Genomic DNA, 11,862 nt, shown 5'->3' on the forward strand with positions numbered 1-11,862 from the left:
CTGCTAGGGAGGCTCCATCTTCTACTAAAGCACAGCCTCAAGGGGCAGGATGGGTAGGGCTGGTTATAACGTTAGGGGATAGAGTGTTGGTTAATATCTGCCCATCCCACAATCATTTCTCACTCAATGTACCTATCACCCTTGGCCCACTCTCCCCTCCTCGGTCACCCAGGCTGTCTTCCCCTGTATGCCTCAAGATCGTTTCTCTCTCCATTCTCTTCCCTGCCATATTCTTTGCAGACTCAAACATCTGTGCCGATTTCCTAATCTTTGAAGTCAGGGAGTGATGAGGACAAGCTGGCTGACTCAGAGGTACCCATCATCAGCTCCCATCTGCACAGCCAGACCCTGGAGCACAATCCCCACTGCCTCCAAAAAAGCACAGGACATCAGCTGCTCTCTCCCTCTTTCGCTTCTCCATCAACACAATCACTAGACCTCACCTAAGCTCAGAGTCACTTAGCTTGTAAATGACTTCCCATGAGTACGTCTCCCCAACTTCACAAAAACATCTCTTTCAAATGCAAATGGGCATGTCTCATAGACTTTGGATTTTTCTCCCCACCACCTTGCCAGGCGCTCTGCCTCTGTTAGACTCTCCACAAACACCTCTGGACTCAGTGGCTCAGTGATTGAAGTGGGTCACCAGGACCCTACAGAAAAGACCCCAGAGGCTTGGTGGAAAGTGGATTTGTCCCCGTCAGGAACTCTTGAAAGTTATTGATCTGGAGGAAAGTAATAAATTGAATTTAAAACAATAAAATAATAGTAAAAATGGAAGCTAACAGGAACTGACCACTTTGTCTTTGCTGAAAGCTTCACAGACATGATTTCCTTTCAACCTTAAAACACCCCCATGTGTAAAAATTACTAATAGCCCACTTTTCAGTTAAGGAAACAAAGGCATACAGCAGGTTGTGATGTGACTTGTGAAGTCGCACGTGCACCATGGAAATGGTTTTGTCTTACATGAGTCTGATATTCATTACTGAGTCATGCTATTCCTGGGTGATTAGCTAAGGGTAGATTTGCCGAGGGACATTTTTGGATCAAGATGAAACCCTGAAAAGTCTCATGACTGCCAGTGATAGTGGAGGGTGGAGGAGGAGCTGATGAGGGGAATCCAGGACGGGCTGTCAAGAAAGCACAGCTGAAGTGGTCTGAATATTCACAGGATTGATGGCATCTACCTCTAGGTACCAAAGCCAGGGACCATCCCCATGGAACTCTGGGGCTCAAGGAAACACAGTTTGAGAACCCTAAAGGAGAAAGCTCTATGGACTGGGAGGCACTGCTTCTGAGCACCTCTTCTGCCCCACATTGGCCCCAGCCATCTCCATCTCCTGCCTGGGCCACTGCAGCAGCCTCCTGTCTACCCACCTAGCATTTACTCTTACCTGGCTAGAGGCTGATCTCCCCTTAATGGGCAGTATGACCATTTGAAAAGGTTCATTACACCACACATCGCTGTTGCTGAACATTCCCCCAGGGGCTCCTGATTACCCCAAGAATGAACTTCAGACTCCTCACAAGCTCCTATGTGGGCCGAGTGCGGTGGCTCATGTCTGTAATCCCAGCACTTTGGGAGGCTGAGGCGGGCGAATCACGAGGTCAGGAGATTGAGACGATCCTGGCTAACACGGCGAAACCCCGTCTCTACTAAAAATACAAAAAATTAGCCGGGCGTGGTGGCGGGGCCTGTAGTCCCAGCTACTCGGGAGGCCGAGGCAGGAGAATGGCGTGAACCCGGGAGGCGGAGCTTGCAGTGAGCTGAGATCACGCCACTGCACTCCAACCTGGGCGACAGAGCAAGACTCCGTCTCAAGAAAAAAAAAAAAAAAAAAAAAAAAAGATCCTACACGATCCCGTCCCACAATCTTGTCTCTATCACGCTCCCCCTGCCCTTTCTGGTCCGGCCCCACTGGGCTCCTTGCTGTTCACTAAGCATCCCAAGCACATGCCTCTCCTCAGGGTCTTTGCACTTATCACTTATTCTGCCTGGAATGCTTTTCTTCCAGACATCTTACAGGCGGATCATCTTACAGGACCACTCAGGGGTCAACCAAAAAAAGATATCACCTTGGAGAGGAGGGGCCATCCAGCCTGAATGAGGAATCCTACTCTTGTGGATTGAAGCGTCCCTCTCCACCCTACCAAAAAAATATATTCAAGTCCTAACTCTAGATCCGGTGAATGGGACCTTATTTGGAAATAGTGTCTTTGCAGATGTAATCAAGTTGAGATGAGGTCATACTAGACCTAAAGGGGTCCAGGCCAATGACGGCTGCCTCCGTGAGAAGAGGAATCAACACACATGCACTCGGGAAGAAGGTCACATGAAGACAGAGGCAGAGATGTGAATGACACAGCCACAGGCCACAGAGGGCCAAGGGTCTCCAGGAGCCACTGGAAGCTGGGAGAGTCAAGGAAGGGTTTCCTCCTAGAGCCTTCAGAGAGAGCATGGCTCTGACATCTTGATTCAAACTCTTAGCCTCTAGAACCATGAGAGAATAAATGTGTATTGTTTAAAGCCATTCAATTTGTGGTAATTTGTTACAGCAGCCACTGGAAACTAATACACACCCGCAGACACACACACACCCACCCCAAGTCATGCGAAACTCCATTCTACTTTTAACAATGACAGTGGCCTTTTGACTTCCTTTGGTCCCTGGTCTTTAACGGCCTCTGAAGTCATCCTGGCTATTTCCTGGCAAGCCTCATGAGGGTATGCTCTGTATCTGCCTCATTCACCGCTGAATCCCCAGCATCTTGGAAAGTACCCGGCACATGGTAGATCCCTAAAAATATTGATGAAGATACATTAAATGATCGAGGGGGCATCTAAGAGGAGATGGAAATTGGGCTGGGCCTTCAAGAAAGATGTGAAGGAAAGGAGAGAAACCCAGATAGGAAGCCTCGCTCGAGCACAGCCAAAGAGAAGGACCAAGAGTGCCTGCGAGGAGGAGTGATAGCACAGGCAAAGGCTGGCATGGAAAGCAGCAATTTTACTGGAGGTCAGAGCCCTGGAGTGTCAGGGGAAAGAAACACCCAGCTGGGCTTCAGTCACCCAGAGAAGCTCTGAGAAAAGGAGCCCTGGATAGTCCATTGTGATAGAGAGCCAGAGGGAGGGGATGGGGGCTGCTAGGAGTCATTGCACGGTGCAGAAAGTCAAGCAGGAAGGGAAGAGACTCCTGTGACTCCAGACTTTGTGGCGGGCTGGCTCCTTTAGGGGGCTGGGGCCTTCCTCTCCAGCTCGTCTTGGCTGAATAGTCCTGCTGCAAGAAGAGTAAAGACTGGACCTATGGAGCCCTTAAAAGCCAAGCTTTTGGCATCAGCCGGGCCTAGGGCTGCCCCACAAAATGCCTTGACCACTCCCCGTGTTCTCTAAAAGGAGGGTCCTATTCTATACCAACCTCTCAGGGTTTTTTGGGTGTGTGTGAAAATCCAATGAGATAATATCTGTAAAGTGGCTGGCCTTAGGGTACATGTCCAATAGGGAAAAGATGATCACCCTATTGTTATTATTATTCAGCATTACAGTCAGGGAGCAACCGGGGTGTAGGGTTGAATCCTAGCTCCACCACTCGCTAGGGCTGTGACCCTGGTGAGTGACTCTATCTCCCTGTGCAAAATGGGGAGGACTGGAGAGAGGATGCTTGAGGTGGCCCATGAAAGCCCTTGGCATGGTGCCTGACACACGGTTGACACTCAGTGAGTGGTGGCTGCTGTCATTGTCATTGTCGTTTGTGGCTTGCTGCTCTTATTGGGGGCTTATTTATCCCAGACAACAAGAGGAATGTGAGTACCTGTTGGATGGCCCAGGAGAAATCCTACTGAGGTCACCGGCTCCAGCTGGGAAAATGTGGTAGTCAAAAGGTCGCTATCATTGTTAAAAGGAAGCAGAAGACAGTGAGACACAATGAGAGTGCGGGCCTTCATGCTATGGTCTTAACAAGCCACAGAACTTCTCCTGTGCTGCACTCATTCATAACTTATTCATTCATCCATCCATTTAACCAAAAGAATTACTGAGCACCTACTAAGTGCTAGGCATTCTCCTAGCACTGAGGGTACAGTGGTGACCAAGGCAGGTGTGGTTTTTGGTTGCTGGAGTTCAAATCTGTTGGAGGACACGGACAAATAGACCATTACCATCAGTGTGATTAGTACCAGGATGCAGGCAGCACAGGACAGAGGCCAGCAGAGCCCAGAGGAGGCCTCCCATCCAGGCTGGGCAGTCAGAGATTCTCAAATTCCTGTTTTAGCAAAGGAACAAAAACAGGAACCTGGCTGGCCACGGTGGCTCATGCCTGTAAACTCAGCACTTTGGGAGGCCAAGGTGGGAGTATTACTTGAGCCCAGGAATTCAAGACCAGCCTGGGAATCATAGCAAGATCCCATCTCTACAAACAATTTAAAAAGTTAGCCAAGTACGGCGGGGCACACCTCCAGTCCCAGCTACCCAGTAGGCTGAGGTGGGAAGATTGCTTGAGCCTGGGAGGTCAAGGATACAGTGAGCCGTGATCGCACCACTGCACTCCATCCTGGGCAACAGAGTGAGACCCTATCTCAAAAATAAAAAAATAGAAACTTGACTGGCTTCTTCCAGTCAGCAAGTCTAAATAATCAGTCATTTACATATTAAGTGTGAGCTATCCAACGAGAAAACCGTGAGAAAGTATTTAGTAATTGGATTTAGACATTGGGGTTTTTTTGGGGGGGCTGAGGTAAATGTTGAAATAATAAATTATACAATAGTAATGACAGCAATTATTTTTTGAATGGGTACCTTGAGGATTATACTGTTTATTAAAGGACTGAGAACTTCCATAGATTATTTGCTGTTTGCCCTGCTTCCTACCACCCTCCAAAGACTTCTACTGCCTGGGACCCTCCCCAAAATTCAGCAAATAAATAGTTAAAACCTGGCCCAGCAGAGAAGTGTCTAGGGACCCTGCTCCTATGGTTCTGATTGGTTTATACCCGGTTATTACATTTATTAAATATTATTCTGGGTAATATTAATATCACTCATAACATGGGGAAACTGAGGCACAACTGAAGTAACACACACAAGTGGCCAAGATTCAAACCTCTGATTCAGACCTCAAGCTGTTAACCTCTTGGATAGCAGCAATGTTACCTGGGTGCCAGTGGAGACTCACAGAAATAGGGGACCCGATCCCTGTCCTCAGGGGGCTTGTAATCAAGCCAAAGAAAGTTCTTAATAAAGCTAGTCAGGGGAGTGTCTGGTGAACTTGTGATTCTCTCTGGAGTCTGAGAAGAGAGGCTTGCAAGCTGGAGGGGCTTCCTGGATGAAGGGCCATATGGGTAGCAAGGGAAAGACTAGCCAGGAGGAGGGGTGCCTGGGAGGCGCTCTCAGTACAGAAAGCCGCGTGGGCTTTGGAGCTGCCACACTGGCTGGCTGGGGACTTTCTTCTACTAAGAGTGGGAGTCTCGTGCTTTTATTTCCCTGAGGGAAATCAACCAAGGAGCCCTCACTAACGCACAAATCAGCTGCTGCCTCAGTTTCCCCATCTCTAGCAATAAGACTTATACCCTCCACATCCCCCCATATGTCTCTTTCCCTTCCAGCATATGTCAGGGAACAACGTGGTATTGGGGAAAGATCCCAGAACCAGGATCTGGTCCCACCTCGGTCACCTCATCTGTCAAATGGTAAAAAAAAATTATGATGTTAGTGAGTTTCAGAGACAGCAGAGCAGGTCAAGAGCCTGGGTTCAAATTAGGGCCCTACCACTTTCTTCTTGGGTAACACTTGGCCCATTGCCACACATCTCTGTGCCCCACCCCTCCTCCAGGAAGGATACCATGATTGCAGTACTTATCATCTACAGTGCTATAACAATTAAAAGGCTTAATGCTTGAAGAGCACTTAGCCCCTTGTCCTACTCCAGTCAGTGCTCAATTTATGTTTGCTGTCACCATCTAGGGCAGGAATTGAGCACTCACTGTGTGCCAGGCACTGTGCTCCTTATCTGCTATGTGACCTTGGGCAAAGCTGGGTCTCACCATCGTCAACTGTCAGACAACACCATTCCGTGTGTGTGTACTGCATGCTAAACACAGAGCTGAGTGTTTTACATGCATCATTTCATACAATGCTCTCGACAATCCGATGAAGTTGATACTATCATTATTCCTTTTTTGCAAATGAGAAAATTGAGGCTTGACAAGCCAAGATCTTAACCCTATCTGTGTCATTGTAAAGTTCCAGTAAGTTTAAAAGTACTTTGGAAAGCAGAAAGTACTGCATCTCTTCAAAGAATGTTTACTGTCAAATCCAGTTTCTCCACAGCATCAGTTATTGTTCTGCGTTTTTAATATGACAGGATTTGCAGCGAATGTTTATGGAGCATTGACTATGAGCAAGACACCATTTTTGTGCCTTATCTGTTTTACCTCATTGAGTCTCATAACAACCCTGGAAGAGAGGCATAATTATTGGCTCTATTTTACAGATGAGAAAAGTGTGGCACAGAGAAGTTCAGTCACTTGCCCAAGATCACACAGTTGTGATATGGCCAAGCAGAAATTCTAATGCAAGCAGAAGGCAGGGAGTCTGGGTTTGGGAGAGAACAAAGCTCACCCTGGGTTTGTTTATTCCTGAAATAGTTTCCATCATCTCACTTCAGATAAAACAGAGCACACCTCTTTCAGATCTTCAGGTTTTTCGCAGGACCAATGCTGCTTTCTGTGCAGAAAGTTTGGAATTTTTTTAAATGCAAATACTTCTCTTCTCCATTTAATGACCCCACCCATCTGCATGCCCACTGTTGTCTGTGTCTGAGTCTAAGGGGGGATTGGGCTCTCCCTCAAGAGACCACTGTGCAGGGCATAGTGGGAGCATTTGGATCAGCCTGTGTCAAGCCAACTGTCTCTGATGCCTGGAATTGCATTCTATGTGCCCATTGCCTTGGCAGACCAAGTGTGGTTTGCCTGGAACAATCTGGTGCCCTTGTCTCCCACATGTACACACACACACACACTGGCGTGCACACACCGGCGTGCACACACCCACAATCCGTGCACGCATGAACATGGGCTGGGGAGGATAGCTATTGAACATGCACACACAAAACACACACACTTTGAAACCTTCGCAGAACTAGTTCACACACCTGGGGCACAGAGTTAGCAGCCTCCATAAAATTCGAGGCTTGTGTTAGATCACACAGTAAAACAGAAGCCCAGTTTCTCATCCAAGTTCTTTCTCTCTCTCTCTTTCCAAATAGAGCTAAATTTGGCATTAGGCTGACCTCCACCCCCATTATCAGAACATCAAACACCCGGTTTCAGTATTTGTGACAGTAAAAACCCTTTCCCGCCCTTAATATATCTGTCATCTGTCTGAGAGCATTGCTTTTCAGATGATGCGATATCAGTAAAATTTTTTTTGCCATTATGTCATAGGCTTGACCACTAGCAGAGGACAGGATAAACCGGTACCCGTTCAAACGTTCAAAGTCCTGGCCGGGTCTTGCTTTCAAAAGCGCAGCTCAGCTAAAAATATGTGTCATTGAGGTCTGCTGTGGCAAAGCACACCGTTTACCTAACCCAAGGCATTTGGCTTCAATCTAGTTTAAAAAGAAAGAAAGAAAGAAAAAGCCTCTCAGGTTTATTTACTGAAATTGTCATTTCTTCTCCCCCACCCCCCGAACTTTAATCAGCCACGCAAAGCACAAAACCTACATTCAACTCTGATTTTATGACACGAGGCTAACTCCTCCTCCGCGAATTTATTTCACTTAACTTTCAAAGCCCTTCCCACTTGGCAGCCAGGCCGCGCAGCCCCCAACGCAGTGCTCCCCTCTGAAAAACACAACGCTTTGCCCATTTCCACTTTTAAAGACCGATTCATTATTGTGGAGCCAACGTCCCTCCGCAATCCCGACCAGATGGGACACTTTCATATCTTATGCTCCTTATAGTCAACCCCCTCCCACAAGATCCAAGTGGTGTGATACCAGGACTAAATCCAAGAGAAGGGGAAAAGAAGCAGAAACAGGGAAAGTACAGTGTAATCAGATCCCCAAACAAACTGATGGTACATTGCACTTTAAAGGAGTAGCTGGAGGACTCTATCCAGCAGGCACATCAAAAAAGGGGAAGAAAATGGTTTAAATGTCCCAGAGCATCCGCTGCTGCTGTCACTGTTAGAAAGCAAAGTCTTCCTTACTATACTTGCTGTATAGTAAAATGCCAAGCCTGTTCTCTTAAAAGAAAAAAAAAGTAATAATAATAATAATAATAATAATAATAATACTGCAGCGTTATGGCATTTGCTGTCAAAAGCCGAGTGCTGAAACGGTTAAACAGCCAGCGGTTAGTAGCGAGAATCCCTCCCGGTGTCCCGTGGAGGGGAAAATCCTCCCGACAGACTGGCCTAGGGAATCCCGGCCCGGGACACTTCCCTGCCCCCGCGCAAAGTTGTCCAAAGTCGCCTTCCCAAGTGTCCCTTCCCTGGCCGGGGCGCGGGCGCCCCTCCGCGGGCCACGCTACCTGTGCGCCCAGGGCGAGCGGGGTCCCCAGGCCTCCCGCGCCGACCTCTGCCCGGAGCTGAAAGTGCTGCCCGGGACGGGAGCAGCAGGAAAGGACCGGGAGGAGCGAGCGGAAAAGGCTGGAAGGGATCGAGAGTTAGTTACCTTGGTCCACAGACCCCATGATGCGGAGGGGATGGCAGTGCCCCAGTCTGAACGCAGCCTCTCTCTGCATCTGGAGGGGACGGGGACTTGGCGCGTGTTTGGAAAGGGGGGTCTGTTTGTATCGACCAGCAGCCGAGGGGGCGCCGTCTTCTCTACCGCTTGCCCGCGGGGCAGCCCTTGTCGAGGAGCCTCGGAGCGACCCGGGAGCTGCGCGCCTCCCGGCTCCCGGCTCAGCGGAGTCGGCGCGGCTCCGCGATCGGGCTTACTCCAGAGGCAACGCGACTTCCTTCCCCGCGCTCCGTGTTTATAGGCTTTCAATGCAGTAAAATAACGGGATTCCCTCACTGTTTCCTCCTGTTTATCCAGCGCCATGGAAACCACTGGATCCCGTCCATCTCCAAAACTAAGGGCTTTCCTGCAAACTTCACACTCAGGAATCCATGACGTCGCCTCCTCCGCGGCCAGCCAGCTCCGTGGCTCCTTCGGCCGCCAGCACAAGTCCCTGATTGTTCGGGAGAAAAGTCTGGGAGAGGGAGCGAAGCGGGCGACGGCGAGAAGAAGGGGGTGGGGGTGTGCGAGTGTCCAAGTCAGCCCTGCAGGAGCTCCAGGAGGCTGTTTGCAAGGAGTGCCCCAGCCACCGCCTTCCCTGGCCCATGGCAGCTTTTCATAAATCAAGCCCGAGACTCCCAAGCCCCCCATTTGCCAAGCGGGCGCCTCTTGGAGAAAGCTGCCCAGGGTTCAAACCAACACCCCAGGTTGTCCAAGCTCCTGGACGTTCGCCCAGGGGCCCTTCCCAGTCCCTCACGGCCTCTGGCTGCCCAGATTTTTGTGTGTTCAGGGATGGTGGGGAGGAGGAAGAGGAGAAGGAGAGGAAGGAAAAGAAATAAATAACAACGGTGCCTCGTGTCAACTCTCCAACTTCGAGAATTTTTTTTCAAAGAGTTTATTTTTAGATTCATTTAGAAAATCCAAGGTTTCCAGTGATGCTCAGAGGCTCCAGAAATAATGAAATGGCCAAAGAGAAGCTGAAACCAAGCAACCCATGTGTTTACACATGCTCTGAATAAACAGGAAAATAAAGAGAAAGGATATCATGAACTTTGCACAGTGTCCAGAAGAAAGTCCGTGCGATGCCACGCATGGTTCACAGTAATAGGCCACGAGACCCCCAGAAGGTCCGTGGGGAGGGGGAGAGCGAGAGGCGCAGCGGTCAAGATGCCTTTTCTGGACTTGGACTAGGTCTGCGTCTTCACCTGCCTGCAGGGTGGGAAATTCTGAGCCCAAAGATAAAGCTGGCTTTGAAAATGGACTTCAGATACTGTTGTGAGCTCTGATAAAATTGTGGATAGCAACCAAGGCTGGTGACTCATCACATACACACACCCCCCCTGCATGCTCTCACAGAGAGACTTGAACTTAAAGAGGCATTGAGAAGCAGCTGGCTCTATCCGTGGGACCACTCTGTTTTCCAGCACTGGCCCACAATAGCCTCGCTGGGCAGCTCGCAGACATAACTACTCCTGCTGGAGACAGATGCTGGCCCATAGAGACCAGCTGGAACTGGGCCTGAGAAAGCCCCACCCCCAGCCCCGCCCAGGGGACTCTCTTCAAGCCTGCCTCAACCAGGGTGGCCTCCCGCAGGACAGTCTAAGTAATGCTGTTCCCCCAGAGAGCAGCCATTATCTGTCCACCTACTGTGTGCCAAGGAATTCAAGGTAAGGAAGTCTCATTGACTCTCGAGTAACTCAAAAGTCATGGCGCCACCAAATTTCTTGCAACCACCCTGCAAGGAGGGGATCCTCTCCCCCACTTTCCGAAAGGGAAACTGAGGCACATAGAAGGCAGGTGGCTTGCCTGTTGATTTACTTGGCAAATTCTGGGGTGCAGCCTTTAAGGGCGTAGAGAGGATTTTCAGTGGAGCCTATTGAGGAAGACTCATTCCCAACCAGAAATTTCCCAAAAGAAAGAGAAGACTCTTTCTCCAACCATCTGAAGCAAGAACAGGGAGAGCAAGCGTCCTGGTTTGCCTGGGATTGAGGGGGCTCCTAGAATGTAAGACTTTCAGTTTTAAAGCTGAGAAGGTTCCAAGCAACTTGGGACAGGTTGGTCATCCCAGGCATGAATGAAACTCAACTTCCTTTTGCCACTATCCAGACACCAAGGAAGCCTGCTAACCATTATCTTCTGCAGACAGTTACTACACTTAGTAACACTACGAACAGCAGCCCCTCACTCAGTACCTACTAGATGCCGGGCCCTGAGCTACAGTCATCTGTAAATCCCCACTTACAATCCCACTGCAAAGTAACAGACTAAAGATGAAAGGGGTTAGCCCTGTGCCATCCAATATGGCAGCCACTAGCCACATGTGGCTATTAAAATGTTAAATAATTAACAAATAAAATGTAGGTGTCAGTTCTTCAGTTGCACAAGCCATATGTCAAATGCTCAAAAGCCCACATGTGGCTGGTGGCTACCAAATTGGACAGCACAGAACAGAACATTTCCATCACCGTAGAATGTCCTCTTGGGCAGTAGTGGGTTAGACAACCTGAGAGGCCATTTAAAACTCAAGCTCTGTAGTCAGATGCTTGGCTTTGCCATGTGGCATCACTTACCCCAGTCTGTAAAATGGGGCACTAGGAGTACCCTCCTAAACACTTGCCGTAAGGATTCAATGACTTTCTTTCATTGAAGTGCTAAGAACACTAAAGTATATAACAAATCCTAAAAGTATTTTTTTAAAAAGAAAACCTTCCCACAGTCAAGGAATGAGTAGTGATTAAGCCAGGAATAGGATTATTGGACTCGGCATTCATACCCTTCCTCTCCAGGCCTCCCTACAACTGCCACGTCCAGAGCACCAGACAAGCTCGGCAAGGTCTGTTTCCTTTCACCCTTCCGTTGAGCTGGATGCTGTAAGCCCCATTTACAGATGAGCAAACTGAGGCTCTACGAGTTGATGTGCACACAGCCAGTAAATGGACGGCCCAGAATTGAACCCAGCTCTGTTTGGCGACAAAGCCTGTGTTCTTGGCACCGTATCCCCTGCCTCCCAGAACCCTCCCTTGGTGCCGAGGTTTTAGAGGCCAGAAGCGAGAAAGGAAACAAGCTTGCTGGGCCCTCCTCTGGCGGACTCATTATCAGGGATAAATTTAGACTCAGTCCCACCCAACTCAGGCCTCTGAGGCGA

The 11,862-nt window shown here is 49.1% G+C and overlaps 1 protein-coding gene across 4 annotated transcripts in view; it reads right to left on the reverse strand.

The window, feature by feature from the left end:
* Positions 1-8,949, reverse strand: part of NFATC2 (nuclear factor of activated T cells 2) — a 176,596-nt gene extending 167,647 nt beyond the window's left edge. For all 4 annotated transcript variants that reach the window (XM_045363134.3, XM_065523314.2, XM_045363133.3 and 1 more), the window contains exon 1: positions 8,670-8,949. Coding sequence is in view for 2 of the 4 variants with exons in the window: in XM_045363133.3 (XP_045219068.1) it covers positions 8,670-8,739 (70 nt within the window). In the remaining 2 variants the exon portion in view is untranslated. The remainder of the gene's footprint in view (positions 1-8,669) is intronic.
* Positions 8,950-11,862: the final 2,913 nt, after the last annotated feature.

Source organism: Macaca fascicularis, chromosome 10, assembly GCF_037993035.2.
Source record: "Macaca fascicularis isolate 582-1 chromosome 10, T2T-MFA8v1.1".
In the NCBI taxonomy this organism is placed as follows: domain Eukaryota; kingdom Metazoa; phylum Chordata; class Mammalia; order Primates; family Cercopithecidae; genus Macaca; species Macaca fascicularis.